General features: G+C 41.6%; 1 protein-coding gene across 1 annotated transcript in view; it reads right to left on the reverse strand.

Annotated features, from left to right (window-relative positions):
- Nucleotides 1-3222: 3222 nt before the first annotated feature.
- Nucleotides 3223-21255, reverse strand: part of LOC144740823 (serine incorporator 5-like) — a 51299-nt gene continuing 33266 nt past the window's right edge. Inside the window, exons 7-12 of the mRNA XM_078623551.1 lie at nt 19444-19539; nt 15488-15617; nt 11956-12025; nt 10493-10532; nt 8073-8220; nt 3223-5403 (exon numbers count right to left, since the gene is read on the reverse strand). Coding sequence (XP_078479677.1) covers nt 5253-5403; nt 8073-8220; nt 10493-10532; nt 11956-12025; nt 15488-15617; nt 19444-19539 — 635 coding nt within the window. The 3' untranslated portion in view covers nt 3223-5252. The remainder of the gene's footprint in view (nt 5404-8072; nt 8221-10492; nt 10533-11955; nt 12026-15487; nt 15618-19443; nt 19540-21255) is intronic.

Genomic DNA, 21255 nt, shown 5'->3' on the forward strand with positions numbered 1-21255 from the left:
GAAGATTTCCCTCCAGCAAAGGAGATGTGATTTTCAGCAGCTATAATGGGGCATTCTCGACTTAAAGCTTTCGTTACTGCAGGAATTCATAAAGACACGTAGATATCTACGTGACTTTACCGAAAGACCCAAATAATATAATGGGGCAGTCAAAATCTGGCAACTGCAATTATATTTGACGGCAAAATAAAAACCGGCAAGCGAATACCATGGGATCTCATGTTCAACCATCAGTCATGCACTATCCACTACTGGATGAAAGCCTCCCCAAGCCGTTACCATTTCTCATGCATCTTATGATGCATCTAATGATGCGTATGATTTCATTTGAGAAAATGACATGCGAGTTTGTAACAATGTTGAGATTAGAATTATGTGGGAGGATGGCTGTTGGCTGCCCTCAGCGAATGGTGTGAAAATTCCACATTCATATGACAGGGATGACTCACTGGCCTGCACAACCACGACCGAATTGGTGTTGACAAAGCATGCAACGATTAATCGATTCTTACACTCGACGTACACGCATCAGAACGTCCGTGTAAGAATCGATAAAAAATGTGCACAAATTATACAAACATACGCTCATGTTATATGCAGGCTAAGGGAATGCACAAAACTTTACAAGCTCGAAAAAAAACACAGAAACAATACAAGACTGTACAAATATTTTCTGAAAATTACTTAAACAAATAAAATCACAGTAACCATCGTCGTCTGCGCTCCTTCAATGGAAGAAGAGCAAAACTCTACGGACTCTCCCCTCCTGAATGCCTCTCGTGGTTCGCAGACCACGACATTGATTGGCATTTAGCTCTTGAACACACTTTATTATTGCCATGCGTAAGAGTATAGTTGATTCAAATCATCACACCGAATCGTGACGATTCAATCAGATCGCTGAGCCGGCATGTACCCTGAGCGTGGTGGTGTCCCGTCTGTCATGCTGGAAAGAGACTGGCAAGTGGCACCTGCTGCTACTGCTTTACCACATTCAGCTGCATCCTCGCCTTCATAATACAATGGTGAGTGGGGGGGAGTTATATGGAAGAAATAGCTGTCGGCTGCGATTTTGGTGCACCGCGTTTCGTTTGGCACGATGTCTGTCTGTTGATTTTTTTCGCGCCGTACGTAGCCAACCCTGCTAATCGGAGGTGCGAAATAATCTGCCAATGCCCTCAACGTGCTGTGGAGCTTCAAGTCGCCTCTTCAGGAGCTCCCAGCACGTGGAGCGAAACGTCGAACACCACGCCAAGTGACAGGCCGCTTCGACCCAAACCACACATCGCAGAGCCATACGGCACAACTGTAGAAGACCTCGCGGCAGGGTGTTGGGTGCCCGCTATGTATTTATCTTTGAACATTGTGCAATAGCTGTCGGGAGTCCTCTCTTCCCTGCGGTCTCCCTGATGGATGTGACCACATAGCACGCGCTCCACAGATAATAGTTTCATAACAAATAACATCCACGGCATACTGCGGGCAGCTATTGCTTCAATTGATTTTAAGCGATTAGGCACCGAGACCACACCGGAACAAGAGAGCCACGTAATTCACTTTTGGCGGTCAGCGTAAAATAAAAAAGCCCATAAACTAACGGGCGAGCTGCAGAGAGTCAGGGCTATTCATTTGAAAAAGCACTTAAACTAGCAAATAATTTTAGAGCGCGACAAATTACGAAAAAAATACGAATTGCCAAACTAAAACTTTATGTGGGTGCCCGTTTCACAGCGGCGACGTGTTGTTTTGAATGGATACATTAACCACTGTCCACACTCAACTCTCAGCTAACATTGATAGATTTAGCCAAAGGTTGTTGAGTTATTTTACAAAGTTCAATCCATCTACCAAACGTAGTCAAGGAGGTTCGAGGTTTAGGAGATTGATGAGTGCGGATGGGAAGTTGAAATAAAATCGCTTAAAATTCGATTTAAAATAACACCGAACATAACCACAAACGACATTAACTCGGCAGTTAAAAGCAGCCCACTGCAAATAACTATATTGAGTACATATTTTACTTTTGTATCACAGGCTTTGGATGTAATTATTAAGATATACACATGGCAAATTTTGTCGTACAAAAATAGGAACCTGAATTTAAGCCAGATACCAAATCCGCTGGGGATGAACCAGCAGACACCGTGGTTAGGGCACAGTTCAATTCCTGGACTTGCCTAACATGAGTGACGAGTGAAATATGAAGTGGTCCTGACCCCACCGCCCCACTTCACCTATACCAGCATTAACCAACATGGTGAAGTATGGGCCAAACGACCCCCATGACTGCCACGGTGTGAAGAGGCCTTCATTCAGCAGTGGACTGATAAAGGGACTGACATATACTTTTTTTTAAAACCATGATGTCAGCTGGTCTGGTTGCTACAACATTGAGACATGTACAAATCTGAGAGGTGCATACATATCTTGCTGTTGAGTCAGAATGTAAACACAAAGCAGGTCATATCTCCATCTAAGAGCCACTCCGATACCACCACATCATGAACCACATCACAATCATAACCAGTGATGAATGTTGCCTGTAACGAATAACACCAGAAAAGAATGCTTTATTTAAGATGTCAACAAACACAACAGATGCATACCTGAAACGTATAACTTCATTAATTCAAAAGGCATTCGTGGATACATCAGTTGCCTCCGCACACCACTGCACCGTGATGGTGATGAGGGTCGTTATAGAGATCCACACATCACAAAGGTCAACTGCTGTGGCGTAATTAACAGCGAAGCAGCCAATAGGATTGCGACAAATTTGACATTAACCTCGTGTGCGAATTGACGATACTAAACGACGCAGTATTATTATTATTCACAGTATAAAATACAGTTACTGTGAATGATGAACAAAACTTTTGGTTTCCCCCACTACCATTACATTCAATAAAGGTACAAACATGCAATATATTGTACTTCTCCAATGCATCGTCGCACTCAAATACCGTAAATGCAGAGAGCGATGTCTTCAGGCTTGTAACGACGCATCAATTGATGACGAATATTACGCTTACGTCACCGTCGTTGAAAAGTTCACATCAAGATTATTTATAAGGTTCATTTATGCAAATTTAATTTACGTGAAAAGTTATTTAGATTTTGGCCAATTATAATGCTTAGGCTAAATATTGTGATCAACATTGCCACGCAAAGACATACAAAAAAATGTAGAAACAATGCAAACGCGATGGTAAAAACGAGACACAAAGTTAAATATTTTTTTAATAAAATCGTGGATCATTACATGCTTGTTGGTTTTATAACGTTTCTTTATAATGCAACGCATGAAATGCACTAACGACAACAAATACATACAAGTTAAACGAATAAAAGCAAACACGCTTCTTATTTAACATATTGTACTAATAGCAATTATAATGTTAAACAATTCTATCAGGAGTGCTTGTAAGTCTAGAAAATAACTTAAAAGTTCATCAGCACATTCTATGAGTGCGATGAAAATCTATGCAAGCGATTATGGGACAAGCAGTTAGGCGAAATTAACTGTGGCAAACGTATCGATATGCTGAAATCATTGTTCTGGAATATAAACCAGTTGCTTACATTAATAGACGTGTGTAAATAGAAAGCTGGATAAAATGTATCAAAAAATTGCCTCCAATTGCAACATGTCACCGAAAAGTCTTTATACATTAACATCATTAACAAAAATTTTAAAGATAAGCACTGACCACGTTTTAAGTGTTTACACAGTTGTTAATTTGGTTTAATGTCAAGTTCATTTTCAGAATTTAACTACATTCACATTACTGTGTGAAGTTTCCGGTAATTTACACACAGTGTGTATCTACACCATGGGAACCTCATTTGCCAGTAAAAATATGATAATTTTTTTTTACCCTTCTATCTGGCAACAAAACTGACACCTTTTTACAAGGAGTCATGTTTGCATAGACCGCAATACCTGCAGTCATAATGCAAACAAATGACATAACTCTGATAATGTGCACTGTCCTTGAAGTTGATTGGTCCACACCCGAGACAGCTTTCCTTAGAGCCTAGTCTCACATGGGTTGGACCAGATGACGCAGGTATTGCGGTCTATGCAAACATGACTCCTTGTAAAAAGGTGTCAGTTTTGTTGCCAGATAGAAGGGTAAAAAACCAATTATCAGTGTGTATCTAGTTCTCTATTTTCTCCTCAAACTTTAACCTAATTTTCTCCGTGCTATGCTAATTAATTCATAATTAAAGGGTTGACATCAATTTAATCAGTTTGCTCTTCGAAGCTATTGAATCTGTTTATTAGGATATTACCTGCAAGTTCCATATACATTTTTCTCTCCCTACTGTGGAGATACAGTTTTAATAAAACATTGGCCTTCAGTGGCAACTCTAAACCAGTGGTGGAAATTCAAAATTTCCATGGCAAAGGCCAATCTTCCCAAGGAGAAGTACTGTTGACCTCCCACAAAACGGTACTTATTATTTCAACAATGGAGTGATGATAGGCCAAGTCGGTTCTTAACACGGGACTTTAACTGAGAAGTTTCCAACTTTGAGTGAAGTGACTTAACCAGAGCGTCACCGTGGCCAATTGAAACTCAACACTGGTGCATCATAATTGTTAAACTCGAATTGCACGTATATAATCATTATGCGTTGCCGTGATGCATTATGGGTTAACATAATTATAAGCGTAATCCATTCTGTCTCCACGTAATAATACAAATATATTTTAGTCCATCGGCCTATTGGCAACATTTATTTAACAAAGCCTGACTCTACTCCACTGACGAGACCGAGAATGTTGACACCAGTCCAGCATTTGGCCGCTTAAACAATTTCGCATGATACTATTTGGTCTGGAAAGCCAATACACTGATGGACTAGGAATTATTTGTATTTTTACACACAGACCCAGAAAGGAGTTCTGCTAATTCAATTATATATCAAACACCTGCATTTATTATCTAAATATGTGAAACTAGAAAACCTTACACAGAATATGAAGCTTCCTCAAATTATGACCCATAAACTGGTAATGAGGTCAAATTACCAGGGAGCAAACAGTCAAATTAAATTCAATGTACAACATCTCGTATAGAAGCATGCAATATTTACCTGATGGCAAAGTCAGCCATTTTACAGAGACAACAGATTCGGTGCATGTAACGTGGGTCACTTAAATCGTGGTAGAGCAGAAATCTGCAATACACGGGGGCACAGCAAAGGCAGGTGCAAGGTGGGTTGGCATTCCGGCGCGGGTGCATTTAGTCCGAAAAGTCACGACCAGGGCAGCAGAGAGGGGCAAGCAGAGTCCACGTGTAGATGGAGAGGCACACCCAGCATGAAGCCATCTTCACCCAGAAGGTGGACCAACTGCCTTGCGTGAATGCTGTGTCCAGCCGGGCGTTCTCGTAGCTGCCGGGATAAACGTTCAGGTGATGATTCCGAGGTGGGGGAGGCACACAGGGTGGGTGTGGTGGGATCCTTCACATTAGAGCTGTGGCCTTATTGGAGTTTAGCTCTGGTGCAGTGTGTCGACAAAGGATATCGAATTATGCTTCTTACAATTTTCAAAACTAAATGGCAAGTTGCTACCACTGCAATTAAATACTGCGAGCACCAAACACAAATGTCCCAAAATAATTTAATTATGAGAAATGTGTTTCACTAGCTATCCTAGAATGAATGAAAGTTTATGCAAATAATTAGCTGTGTCCCATTGTGTACTGCAGACAAATGATATCAACTTAAACACACGAAAGCTTCAAATCTAGACTTAAACACACACTTAACAGTATACTTACAGCTAAACATGTTTTTTGGACAGATAATGTAATCCTGAACATTTTTATATACATACACATTAAATTACGTTAAATTATGTTGCAACATAATTCCGGCCTCCGTAGTCTTCACCGATGTTTTTTACGACTAATACCAGATGACCAGGCAGTAGAGTTTACCACCTTGCTGAGGAGACACAGTTAAGGTGAAACTGCTATCGGGTTTGCTTTGATTTAAACAAATAAGAACGGGATACACTGATCAGGAAGAATTGTCTGCTCAACGAATCGTCATAACATTTTGGCAATCAAACAAACCCAACTGATAAGTCAACTTACTTATGCATAATACAAAAAGATAAGGTTAAACATTAGACCAAACGATCCTGCAAATAATCAAGCGTGTAATGATTTACCCCTGTCATAAATTTGCTGAATCATCAAGTTTTGTGGTCAACCTGATGGTAAAGTGAGACAAGTTATTTTTTTTATCAAGTTGTCTTATTGTTTCTTGCTTTTCGGTCTCATTTGTACAGGTTTGTTGCCCTCATTAACCTGAATTAAACATTTGCGCATATTTGTATGAATTCCAAATAAGAGATTCACGTATCTTGAGCGAAATAATAGACTTTAATTAACTAATGGGAGCATCATTACACGCCCAGTATTAGGATGGACACTCGCTGCTGAGATCTTTGAAACTGCTTTAATACACGTTAACAACTGTGACACACCACAGCAAGCTTGCGTATTACGTCACAACACCAAAGTGCTTGTGGTAACACACCCAGTACTGCTGGGCTTAGTGACACAAAAGTGCTACAAAAAACAGGCCACACCTTGCTATACAATTACCAGCTGGTGTGTATACTTTTTTTTATAGCGTTAAAAGACAAAAAAAAACAGAACCATTACATATTCTCAATTGCTGACACACCGGTAGGCTAAAGTAGTGAACTATTTGTATTTTGTCAACGTGACACTTTTTTGCTGATTGGCCGTGTCGGGTGGTGGAGGGTTACGACACATTTATAAAATAACGCGATCTAAACCCAACAACGTTTATTATGAATAATATTGGTCGCGAAAGCCTACGTGTTAAACGGACATCTGTTTAAATCCGCTCGTGTGTTAAAACGCCGCTCGGCATCGATTGTTTTCTCCTCGAGGCATGAATGCAATTTTGTTTAACAATTGAATTACGCCGTAAAATTCCCGTAATGGAATTAACCCTTCTGATTGTTTTGAAAGAGAAGCTCGTCTGGCCTCTAGAGGTACTTGTAAAGGTTGTGACAAGAGGCGGCCTAAATTTGTAGTTTATTTTTAAAACAACGTTATAAGCAGCAACAGGTCCGCCCCCCCTTCCAGTGACCCAGCGGCAACTCCAAGTCAACTTATAAACCGCTGCCCCAGGTCAGTACATCCTAAAAAATCGGTATCCGCTGTGACAACTGCTGGTGATGACACAAGAGAGGAGCCAGTGTGTGGACCTGACCATGTCATCAGGGTCCGTGGCTGAGGAACAAGTATCCGCTAGCAGCGCGCTCTGTTCAGAGAGCCTCCGGGATTAAAGCAACAGGGTTCTTTTATCCTTACAACCAACAAACAAAACCGAGAATGTTGTAACCCTGAAATCAGTGGATAATCTACTGCCAAAGACACAGTAAGCTTCTGTAGATTACTCCTTCTCCAGCGCACTGTGTAAGCGTGTCAGTGTCGAGGAAGTGCAACAACTGACGTGTTTTGACAGGCCTGCCTGCCCTGAATACACCCGAGTGCAGCGTGCCTCTCATACTTTTCTCAAAACGTGAGTGGCATTGTACGCCAATGTGGCAGAACGCAACAGTCGCCGTCTTGTCGCATTTAGCTGTTGCAATGCGTTTCTCTTTCTGGATATATGTATGAATATAGAAAGCCTACGGGATATATAATTTATTTGACGTGATCAATGTTTTGCAAAAGCAAATTATGTTCATACTATTTTGACAAACTAGATGAATAGGTACAGAAGACACCAACATCAAACACGCACACGATGGATGAACAACATTCATGTAAAAGGTAAACGTGCAGCCCTTGATTTGCTTGATCATGCCACTGCAGACATAAGGCCTTCCTCGTCAGACGCCGATCTCGAGTAGACCCATCTCAAGAGGGGGTTTTTGACCGACTCTTCCGAACCCTGTCCAATCGTTATTCCTGGATTTCCTGTCAACCTACGAGCAGCAACCGATGACACATGATGCTGCCCACCCCCCCAACAGGAATAAGATGAGAATGCCCATCGGGTCGGTGACTCACCTGAACCAATTGGTGAGTGTCATCATGATGTATAGCGAGGCGAGGAAGTAAACAAAGTGGAAGAAGGAGTAGCTGTACACCACGCCGTCGCGTTCGTTAAAGACCACCTTCTGTCCTCCCCCATCTTCCGGCTCTTCGTAGACCGCACCTTGCGAATGGAAACAACGATGGTGTAAGATGTAGCGTAAAACCACGAGGACAGTAATGTTGTTGTTTTTATTTGATCTTACAATGCACTATCAGTGTCAGGTCGTGTGATGAGGAATGCGTTTGGGTCAGAGCAGTGAATCGCTGTTTGAAATTAATTGTAACATACTGCTAGCAATTTTTTAAACACATACAATTATTTATTGTGATTATTGTTGTAGCAGACATTGGTGACCAGGCTGAGACCATTGATTTGCGACACTTCAGAATCTAATTAAATCACAAGGAGATTAGCTCCGTTACAGCATGCTGCAAACATGATGGTTTTCAATGGGTTAGACAAATCCAGCTGCATTGCTAACAATATAATTTTTTTTAAGACAGATCTTTCATGGATATTTAAATATTTTGGCTGCAAAACAACCGTTGTGCCATGAGTGAAATGCCATCTTGCCATCTTTCCGACATCAAAATGAGAAATGACAAAAAGAACATCAATATAAATATGTTTAAACATACAACTGTGCATTACAAAGCATGATTGCCTTGTGGGCACTGTTTATGATCTTTAGTCATAGCAGTGTGCCAGGATTTTAAATACATGCCGCAGAAGTCACATACTGTAGCCTGCTTCGCTGCATGTGTTGTGTAAGATTGCAGCTTAGGGCCCTTAGCAAATGGGGTCAGCCAACTGCACATAAGTATCGGTAATTCAAACAGATTCACATATTAAATTATCCGTGACACCTCAGACATAAACTAAAGGGTTTTCATAAACATGCATTTGGTATAGAAACGTCTTAAAACAAGGTATGTATTTGCTGTCCACCTTTTAAATTTAGCATAATTTGGGAGATTATTGGATATGTATAAACAAAGAGCACATAACTTATACATTTGTCAAATGCTATGCTATAAAATCTATAACATGTAGCCAACCACTGTGTCACTCTCAATCGTTGCTTGCTAACACGTGAAACACAACTCATGGCTCAAGTAATCTGTTAATCGAATACAATTACAGATGACAGTATCCCTTTGTGTACACTCAACAATTCAAGGCAGCCACCGCCGTTTTAATAAATTACACAAGTACAGAGTGCTCTCGAAATTGCTTGGAAAATACAATGAACGCTATCTAATGGAAAAAGGTGATCCCAGAGCTGTTGCTCAGTCGATCATATTTAGTCTGCATTGTCATAACCGGTCAGGCAAGCTGCCAGTATAACTGACGTGCAAAAAGGTCCACATGGAATGTTATCTCAGAGAGACCGAGGCATTTCATGCAAGTTGCGCCCACTCCCCATCGTTTTCCCTTCCCCACCACAAAACACACACACCAACGCCGTTGTTTCCCGTCACTTTGTTTTGCACCTGCTACAACTGTTGTCGAGTTTCAAACGGGCTAAACATTTTTCGAGCGTGGAATAATTTCTCAAACGTGTCATTTAAAAAAAAAAATGTAAGGTGAGGAAAAGGTGTCCCTTTGTAAAAAAGAAATGCAATGGTGGGTTGTAAAAAAAAAACGCTGCAAAATGTGGAAGGGTAAAACATTTACAGTTAACTGTCCATTATCAATGTTTAGATTATCTGGGGTGTGGATCAACCATGCTTGTGAAAAAAAATAAGAGAAGATATGGCATTCCACGCCCATGATAATTAGCTGCTCCTAACACGTCTGTGACTTAGTGGACAATTACTTTAAACCACAATAAAAACCGGCAACACATTCTTCATTTTAACCCCCATCCTACATAGATGAAGGATTAATCTTATTTTTTAATCCTTTATATTAAGTTAACTTGCTTGCTTGCTTGCACGCTTACGACCGTGCAAATCTTTCGGTCGTTTTTTAACCCACTTCCCGTGATCCAATCGAGCTGACATTTTGCACACAGACTCGTTGTGCGTGACAATTTATTTTTGTGAAATTTTTTTTCCAAAATTTTCCACTTTCAAGGAAAAAAATAATTCATATTTTAGTTAAAATACCAATGTGATAAAAATGAAACTCTTACTCAAGAAACACAGAAATTAACAATAAAATAATACCGATGCCACGCATATAAAGGATTTATAGTGAAAAACTTTGTTTTTACGGGTACATTTTTTTCTATCTCTGAATATCCCTATGTTTTTCATTATCTGTGTTTTTTTTATCTGGACCGACCCCCCGTCCCTGGCCTGGATAATTGAGCGTTGACTGTTGGAAACTGCCCGTGGTCTGACGGTGTACGCCTTCTTGAATGAGCGCACGAGAAATGCGATCTTACCATCCTCGTCTTGGACGCAGCAAAAACAACAAGACGCCTCCTGAAACAGGACGAAGGGGACGTGTATTAGTTTGCAAAATCAACTTTCAAATGTCAGTTCTCTTGAACAAAACCATGTTTTACCAAACGCAACGGAGAAGTTAATCCTGTTCAGAATGTCTTCAGGTTGCCAGGACTGTCTGGTTTTTCTCTCGTCTTGGTCCAAAACAAGTACTTGTGGTTAATTTGTCTCATGTGCCATTTGCAAACTGTTTACACTTGATCATAAACTTACAGTGTGATCAAGTAATGTTCCTGTAACTTAAGTTTACATTTTACTCCTGCTGCATGTCACGAGACATTTAATGCTCTAATTAAAATGTAACGATAAAACTAACATTTTAACGATCAGATATGTCATCCTATGTTACATTAAATTTGGTGTACTCTAGTAAAATTCCATGTTTGACAATTTAATTTGAACGTCTGTTAAAAATAACTCACAATCATCATTGAGCTATCCACTGCTGGATGAAGGCATCTCAAAGCCGGCACCATTATTAACGGTCACATGATACAAAAATCTATCTTACCAAAAACAATTTTATTTTACCAGGTAAGGTCCACTGAGCTTTATAGATCTGTTTCAGAAGTGATCTGGCCACAAATGAGAGCTCAACGAAGTGGCATATTTCTACACGTGGAGGGAAAAACCAGAGGACCCGGAGAAAAGTCCACGGGGTGAACATGCAAACTCCATATATCCGAGTGTCAGGGGCTGGGATCGAACCCACAACCTCCCGCAAACCAGGCCAGGACGATAACATCTCGCCACCACAGCACCCCAAGCTGATCTCATCACTCCGGCCGTGTTCCCTCTTTTGATGACAATTCCGTTGCGAGTCTCAACCACTGGCCATCATCCTGTTATAGTGACATGTCCGGTCTGTGTCCACTTACTCTTCTTAACCGTCAATATGATGTCTATGCCTTGTGTATATTTCCTGATTTCGGTGTTCCTTTTCTGTCTCTCAGCGCAAATATCCTCAAACTTTTATTTTAAAAAAATCTTGCCATCCTGGTGATGTCCCAAAGTCAAGCTGAGGCTATGCTCAGTCTTAAGTGATGAAGGCTGGAAGCACCAACTAAGCGAGCAGAGGCGTGAAGGGACATCCTGGTGAAAATACACCGCACGTTAAAAGATGCTCGCTTTGTCACCGGTCTAGAATTACCAGCAAAAGCGATCAGCGCTCACAAAATCCATAAAAACATCAACAGAGTAACCAACGCCCACTCCCGTGTACCATTAAAATCCAGCAAGTTGGACTTCAATCGTTGACAATACAATGGTGTGACACCACTTTCTTTAGTTTTTCTCGCAGGTCTATTCCTTCTCACTGCCATTCTTTGGGGCAAGCACCGCAGGCCTCTGAGAAACGCTGACAGTCCGTCAAATAGTCGGTGCGGGGGAAGGTGTCACTCACTGTCGCAGACGGTCGTTCGTCGCTGGAAATACCCAGAGCAGCCACAGACGAGCGCACAGGGGATCCAACACTACAAGGGTAGGGTTAGGGCAGGGCAGGTGCAGGGGGCAGGGCAGGGTAGGCAATGATAGAACATTTCTATATACAGTACAAAGTCGCATATCCGACCGTCACATATCCACACTGACAAATTAACTGCCAGCACTCCATGCAGTATTTGTGCATCGCGTAACCGCTATTTTAAATACAGTAGATGTTTACAAATACGATATTTTCACATAGAGGATTTTTTTTCTTCATGCGGCGTACATTAATTTCCCAATTTTAAATAAATCTGTACTTTATTTTTGTCCAGTAACCTCTTTGGGCATGGTGTAAATGTCATAATTTACTGATGTTCACGTATCCGACATTTTCACATATTCACCTATACCTCAGTCCCCAGCGAGTCGGATGAGCGATGTTGTACCGTACAATACATATTTTAAAAAAAGTGCATTACACTTTCTAATCAGAGGCAATCTCTGAAGAGCTGCATCCACAAGGAGTGTATTTGTGTTCTTAGGTTTTTTCGGTAAAGTCACATAGGTAAAAAATTATAATTAAAATTAATAAAAGTAAAATAAAAATAAAATACAAATCACGACGTTTCGGAGGCAACACAAGATTTGTGCTCCAATTACAGAAGATGTATTAATCGGCCAGCAACGAAGAGCACCGCACTTCCTTGTAAATGAGCTCGTTAGCCAGAGAGAGAGAGAAAGTGGGGAAAGGTTTGTCAGGGAGTGTAGCCAGACTACCGGGGGGGAGGATTTGGATACTCGGTTGCACGCTGTTTTTTGCCATTATTTTTCTGTAACTCTTTAAAGCAAGCACACTTTTGGTGGCCGATATACAGGTTCTCAAGGACGGTCACAGCATACCGTGCTTTCGGATGTGCGTCTGCGGCCGTCTGCAACGCTCTTACTTCCGATATTAGGAAGCCACTGGAGCTATGCACTTAAATCTAGACTGAAAACTATTTTTTTTAACAGATTTTGTGTTTAGTTTGTTGTCCTTCCCTCACACCTCTTGATTAGCATGGTTGGCTGCTTATGGTACGCGAAAGAACTTTAAAATACATTTACTACTGATCCATGAGAAATTTGAAAACGGCTTTGACGTAGTGGCATCAATTTGAATCGGGTGACAACGAATATGGAAATCGGCAAGACGTGGCGGAACAAGAAGCCTCCGCTGAAACGGTGGGCCTGTCTGCCTGACCTCGTGATAAAACTAGGAATTAACTTAGATGGAGATGATTGCACTTTTTATTAGTAAGGTCTAAGAATAGATTACAATAACAAATCTACGTTTTGTTACAGAAGCATCTCATTGATTGTTTTGCTTCGTTAAATAAACAAGTAGACATGTTTAATTAAATTATCGGGAAAGTTGCGACTACGAATATTCTAGCTTAGTAAAACTACAGACACTGCAAGGGAAAGGCGGACTACTGCGCAGCATGGTATGCATGTGTTGAGCGGAGTGCTTACTTTAAACTCATATTTATACACGTTGATCACCCAACAGGGACCAAAGGCCTGCGCTAAGTAGGAGGCTTCATTACTTCCATGTCAGGCAGGAAGGGGAGCAAAGGAGGATAAATAGGAACAAAAGTCAGAAAAACAGAAAACATCACCATGCACGTAAAAAACAATTAAACACATACTCACTAAAATAAGAATAAAGATGTAATAATAATAATTCACCCGGGTGATTTGGATGGATTCTTGAGATTCAGGGGCCATGAGTAGATTGTTTAACATTGCAGTGAGTGGTGGCATCTCTAGTAGCTGCAGGGAAGATGTGAACCCACAACATGCAACACTTACACGAGTCTATTCTTATATCCCTATTCCCATACCTCCGCTTAGCACGGGTGGCAACGTACGGTGCAAAAGAAGTGCAACATACATAGACACATTATACCCCTACTTGCAAACAAAACATTACTCATCTGATTAATTAATTTTCTCATCAACGATTCGTTTTTTTATTATCCAGCTATCATGCAACTCGTACGCTGTTATAGATGACGGGTTTTGGTAAAAGTGCAATAAAAATATTTATTTGCAAATGCAAAAATGATTTTCTGTAGTGTGAATCAAAAGAGCTGCCAATTCCCTGTTAAGGATTTAATGGCACTAATCACACCTAATGATAATACTTATGTGACTTTTGTTACTTTGAATGAATGCGATTATTAGTTGCAATTTCTATCAGGTCATGACGGCTTTTCCCTTTTACATTCCTGTTGCTCTATGCATCCTGTACGTGAAATAAAGATCGATTGACTGATTTATATCAGGATGCACCCGCTACAATCTGTACAGCATGGCGTCGCTGTCTGGGCAGACGAAAGGGCATTGTGCAGGCGAGCAAAGAGTGTTCGGGGGGTTTGTGCCAAGCCAACGTGACTCGCCGCAGGCGAATACAGGGATGAGTATTACCACGTGAATGCACAGAAGCAAGTAGTGAAAAGCAAAATATTGTTCTAGCGACTGTGGGAGGACACACACGGAGCTCAACGTTTAAACTGGGCCTGCTGGGGGCGAGTGGTGTTTGACGTAGCATACAGGCAGGCGTGTTTGCACACATGCACGCTGCGGCATCGAAAACAAATGTCCCAAAAAAATGAGCGGTTGCATTGTAATCACTGGCCGGGGACTGTGCGGGGCATATATAATATTTATTTGGGCAGCAAGAGGCCTATGATGGAAGCTGCATTACAAGCAGATTGCTATGGAGAAATGTGGAGTTTGAGTATCTGCCCCTCGCATCTGTAGGTTTTCCCAGGGCACCCTGGTTCCTCCAGATCCACAAAAAGCAATCAGGCAAAACTCCACCACCAGAAAAAATGGTCATGACTCATTTACTTGTGAGGGTTATGGCAGGTCCATGTGTCAAACTCCCTGGATCCCATTCCATCTTGCTCATCACTCTTCACCTCATATCACCACACTCTTGTTCTTGAGCGATTTCTTTATTATTATTATTTTGTGATTGTCTGCTTGTCTTGCTCAGACAGATGACAGCCACCTCATCGGCAGTGCGGAGGGCCCTGAGACCACCTTCGAGCTCCGTTCAGAGGGGGCACTCGTCGGCAACGGGTGACATTGTGATAACGACGAGTGATAGCGAGCGCAGTTTTGTTATTGTCCTCTCCCTTTGCTTTCCTCAACAGTGATTTTAGGTGATACCTAACAGTTATTGCAAAACCTATCCAGTTCAGTTAACTTTATCAGCTGAGAACCTCCTGAAACTGTGAGTCTCTTCTGAAAACTGTACAATCTCCGTGATGGTGAACGGTAGATTTAAAAACATATATGGAGGGGAGGAAGCCAATCGGTGGAAGACTTGTTTTAAGGATAGCAGCTGATCTCCCTAGCTGCCTCTACATTGTACACGAGACTGTAGTAATGAGGGCCACTGATGGGGAGCCCTCGCGGTGATGAGGCCGGGTGTGACAGAGGTGCGGTCGGGAGCTCACCATGCAAAGAGCACGCAGCCGTACATGATGATGGAGCCCACGATGGCGACCACCGTGTCACCGATCCGCTGCCCATCCTCGCTCGAGCTTGGGAAGCAGATCGTCTGGTTCATTCCGCTCGCATTGATGACTACAGTTACACAGCAAAGGCATCATAACATGTTTTGTTGAAGACGTTCAACAAGTTTCAATATAGTTACAAAAAGTCCAAAATAAACAAACAAAAAATATTCAATTCCCAATGGAATATGGATCAGAAACGTGGACAATAGACAAGGAAGATAGAAGAACATCTGAAACATGTGCCAAGAAGCATGGAGAGGTAAATGCTTGAAATGAAACTGAGAGACAGAGAAAGAAGGGCACATGGATTAGAGAACATACGCAAGTTAGAGACATGTTGACTGTGATAATTGTTTTTTTACCCTTCTATCTGGCAAACAAAACTGACACCTTTTTTACAAGGAGTCATGTTTGCATCGACCACAATACCTGCAGTCATAATGCAAACAAAAAACATAACTCTGATAATGTATGCACTGTCCTTGAAGTTCATTGGTCCACACCCGAGACAGCTTTCCTTAGAGCCTAGTCTCACATGGTGTTGGACCAGATGACGCCAAAAGGCGCACAACTCAAAGACAGTTATGTTTTTTGTTTGCATTATGACTGCAGGTATTGTGGTCGATGCAAACATGACTCCTTGTAAAAAAGGTGTCAGTTTTGTTGCCAGATAGAAGGGTAAAAAAACAATTATCATATTTTTTACTGGCAAATGAGGTTATATGTTGACTGTACCAAAAGTGAGTGGGCTTGGGCAGAACATGTTGCTCAAAGGTACGTTGGCTGGTGGTCAAGCCAAATGACAGAGTGGTGGTCAGAGGGAGCACGCCGAAAAGCGAACCCACAGCAGAGATTGAGCAATGTAAACATCTTATGTGCAGGAAGTAAACGGACGGTTACAACGCAAGACCGTGGAAGATGGAGAAGGCTTGGGGAGACTATCAGGGAAGATTAACCGGTTCAGATAATCGTCACTGGTGTTGGCCGTGAGTGGGAATCGAACTCGTGTCGCCGGGTTCATAGCGCAGCGCGCTAACCGCTGCACCACCGCTCCCCACACAGCAACACACACGTAGCCACACACACAGCCAAACACCCACCTCCCTCGACAGACAGATGCTTGTGCTTGTATTTCTATTGTTTACGTTTGTGAGTTTACAAACAGCGGCAGGTCTAGGAGCTGGGCCACACGTGTTGCTGTGCATTAGTCAGGGCCCTAATGGGGGCCCAGTGCCACTGGGAACAGGAAGTGTTTTGAGAAAACAACAAACAAGGTAAAACAAACCTCAGTGAAGATGCTGGGGGGGGGGGGGGGCTAATGAGAGTTGCCGGTTCAGTCACAAGGAAACACAAACACTCTGCTGGTGGAATGTGTACGATTATGTGACCTTAACACCTGAGACCTGTAGCCTCATCACTCTTGCCTTCGAACACATTGTTTCACCAACCCTGTCCTCAAGACTCGCTATCATTGGGTGTATTCAGCAAAAAAAGCTTCTAAATATTTAAGACCCTGATGGGTAAAAATGTATTATCTATTCTGTCGGTGAGTTTAACTAAGTGGTTGGCGTCCATTTTATAATTAATTTCGTGTTTTAAAATGTTCATTTATGATGGAAACATTTAACTATTTTCAAAATGAAATGAAACAAAAGAATATTGTCAATAATTGGGAAAAAAATATGATGAAATTATGAATGATGATACTGTGTACACTTGCAGTTATAAACAAAGTTCAATACAGTTGTATACTACCACGATTTAGTTTTGAGGAACAAATTGGGATAAATGTTTTACGGTACATTCAGGCCATGCCTGGTTGCAAAGGAAATGAGATGTGAAGAAAAGGGAACTGCACTGCCTGTCCGAGTCAATACTCCCTGCTGGGGCTTCTTTTAAGTGTTGCCAGAAGCCCCAAGCCCTCCCTAATGGATTTAGTGGGGAAATATGATCGGGCTTTGATCATGCAGACTTTAGGATTTCTGCTATCTGTGCTGGCCATTTACAGCAAATTACAACAACCGCCTTAATCCGGGCCTTCTGTCTTTAATAGCGCTATTTTGCAGTCGGTCTGACATAAGTGGAAATCTAGAAGACAATCATGGCATGGTGAAACTTTCCAATTATGCCTAATTCATCGTAGGATCAGCTGTAAATGAGTTACACTGGCGATGTAAGACATACCCAGCATGGCAACGAATTGTCCTAAACGATTAACAGCGATTAGAACTGGAGGTAGCGGAGTTAATGTGCACACAGAAGTCAACTGGAGCTGTATGTGACAAAGATTTCAAAGGGATTTGTGCCGGTACATTGCTCTGCTGCCATGCATATGGAAGGCTTCCCCTTGCCTACTGGAAGTGGAACTAATTTCTATCACGATTGCTAAGCACAGGCCCCAAAGGCCCAAACACCAAATGACCAGCAACAAAGAGCACTACTGATGGCTTGATATGTAAAACAAAGGTTTCTTGAATTGACAAAACGAGGAGTGCTTGACCTGCAGCATGGCATGGATGAGGCGGTATGGATGACACAAAACAGTCAGCATGGTACACCGAGTACTCAACATGGGTGGACGAATCAACATACACCATGGTAGTTACAATAAATCATCATAATATGATCATTTTTATTCATAAAGCGCCCTTAAACAATCGTTCTGAGGGCGCTATAAAAACGTTACGAAAGATGAAAAAACAGACAGAAGAGCAAAAACAGGAGGCTAAGAGAACAAGAGGAAACTAAAACAAAGGGCTTAACAAGAGGAATGGAAAGGCAGAAGGCAGGAGGGCAGGATCGGGGCGAGACGAGAAGCCGGCGTTCCACTGCCAATCCGGAAGTGTCATAAAAGAGTGATAAGGTGGCTACTGACCATTCATACCTGCTTGCTACTAAATTATTGACACTTCTTATTGGTTCTTTCGGTAAAGTCACGTAGAAGGGAAATAATAAAATAATAAAAATAAAACATAATAAAATACAATTCTCACTGTGAGAAAATAATAAAAATAAAACATAATAAAATACAATTCTCACTGTGAGAAAATAATACAAATAAAACATAATAAAATACAATTCTCACGACGTTTAGGCCACAATGCAAGCAGCCGTCCTCAGGTGTTCTTCACCTACGTGACTTTACCGAAAGAACCAAGAAGATGAATACCTGCAGTCACGAAAGCTTTAAATCGAAATTTATTGTCACTTCATCCTGCTACTTGTGGACCTACGTTTTACCTGCATGTGCAGGTTACATTAAAATTAATGGAAATTGAGGGCAGAAATACAATGAATGAGATGTGACTGATGGGCTCTGATCAATAGCTTACTTACCTCTAAACACCATGCATGTGTAACACCCCAACCCCTGCTTTGCCTTCCACCTTCTCTCATTCAAGTTTGTTTTGTTAAAAAGCTCATTTTGATAAAGATTTGCATTCTGCGGTCTCAGATATAAAATCTGACGAATATGCAGAATCTCTTAAGTTTCGTATGTTTGGTTTATATTCACTATTTTACTAAGGAAATTAAACGTGTTGTGTTTAAACTATATAATAAAAAGGAATCACAGCTGTGCTTACTGTTCAACAGTGGCTGGCTATCCGTTGGGAAGGCTGGCCCCTGCCATAGTAATGTAAACTTTCCACCGCTGGCTTTCAGCCACCAATGAAGATGAGCACCCCTGCCCCCCCCCCCACCATTGCATCTTGGAGACACACACAAGTGGAGAAACACTCAATTGTGCGTTTTTTTACTATGCTTTTGCTGACCATCTGTGTGGTCATTTCACGTGTCTTTGGCGTGCAATGTGAAAGGGACGGACCTCCGCAAGGCCCACGAGTGGCATTTGGCCGACGCAGGGCACCGCGTGCGTGCATGCAAGCACTCACCGGTCTCAGCAGGGCGGCTTGTCACGGCGGAGAATGTCAGGTACATGACATAACAGCTGATGATGGATGCCTGCAGCAGTCCGGACCGTGGTTGCCCTGAAAGAACAAGATCGTAACTCGATTACGACAGACGTGCCAATATGCAGTGGACTTTTATGAAACATGCCCGCTGTACTCCATTTATGACTTCATCTGTGTTGACGCAAACGGTAACGAAATACGTCGTGCGATATTTTTAAGATCACAGTGAACTTCAGCGAAGACACAATGGCATGTGGCGTGCGTATGAATGTTAGGATATTGTAGAAATGCCCTAGGGCTCAGGCAGCAAACCCATAATAAACTCTGAGTGAACTCTTACAGATGAAAAAATGTGGTCAATGCTCATCAAGCAAATGAAAGTCACATCACCAAACAAAACAAGAGAAAACATATTTACACTTGATTTGGAGCTTTCGTGACTGCAGGAATTACTCTTTGGTTCTTTCGGTAAAGTCACGTAGAAAGAAAAAAAAAGAATATTTACACTTGAGAGCCAATATTGCAGAATATCTTAGCAATAAAAAGTTGTGATGCATGGCAAAACATGTGCAAAAAAACATTAGAATAAAGTTTATTTTGAAATGTCTGAAGACATTTATTTTAAAACATAATAAAAATATATATATATCGGTCATTCTAAATTGACTTACCAAATGAATAATAATTTATTGTTGTGACTTTCTGACTGTTGTTGTAACTTTCTGACCTACCCCTTCTGGACATTTGTAAAAAAAAAAAACTCCATGGCTCATCGGATTTCTTCATCATAAATGAAGATTCTGATGATGAATTGAGAACAACCCTGTGAATAACAACACTATAATACATGATATTGGAATAAAAATAGAGAATGGCGATCATGTTAGAAATATTTATTGTGTTTATTTGTTTATGACTATACGTTAAATGTAAGTGTATAATTGGATAAAGGCCTCACGGAGCCAAAGTGTTCACTGGACTTGTTTGACCATATTTCACCACACTGGTCAGTACGAGCTGCTGAAGGAGAGGATCACAAGACCGGTTCAGATATCACTCGCCACCAACGTTAACCGTGGCCGGGAATCCAACGCCGGCCGTGGGGTTCATGTTGCAGTGCACACACAAACACACCATCCATGCACCGCTACACTGCTGCACTTTTAATTTAATTAACAGTAAAATTAACACTTACATTGGGTACATAAAGGAATGTTTGTTTACATACCTGTAGAAATTATCCAAACACAGGCCTATCGGAAACAAAAGAAAATGCCTGGATGTGTAAATCATTGGGCTTAAACAATACTGCCAATGACGACGGTGGTCATCGTGGTCACTTTTAAGAAACCTAATTCACTGTGACTAACAGGATTTAGTACAATAGGGTGCACAGGGCAAAGTGTTCCTGGTGTGAGTCAACCCTCCTGTAATTAAAGCACTCGAGCGGCTCGGGAACAATTTTCTCTCTTTCATTCTTATCCATTGAGGCCACGGAGAGAGACAATTTCTGCAGTCCCGTACCATGTGGCGCTGCGATTATAAAGTGCATTGTTATTTTCACCCATCTCACCATCCCTGCACATTAACATCTAAACTGCGAGACTTCAACAAAGGATGCTGGGGTTAATGGTCTCTGTATTTCACTCCCCTCCCTCCCGACATTTTGGGGGGGGGGGAGGGGAGTGAGATACACAGTCGCTGAGCTCGTCCTTAATTTTGCTTCAAATACAATCGCCCGCCAAGTGTCGCACAGGCAAAGTTTGAACAGGCAGTTGGTATTTTTAAACA

The sequence above is a fragment of the Lampetra planeri genome, chromosome 3 (assembly GCF_965212315.1).
Source record: "Lampetra planeri chromosome 3, kcLamPlan1.2.h2, whole genome shotgun sequence".
Taxonomy (NCBI): Eukaryota; Metazoa; Chordata; class Hyperoartia; order Petromyzontiformes; family Petromyzontidae; genus Lampetra; species Lampetra planeri.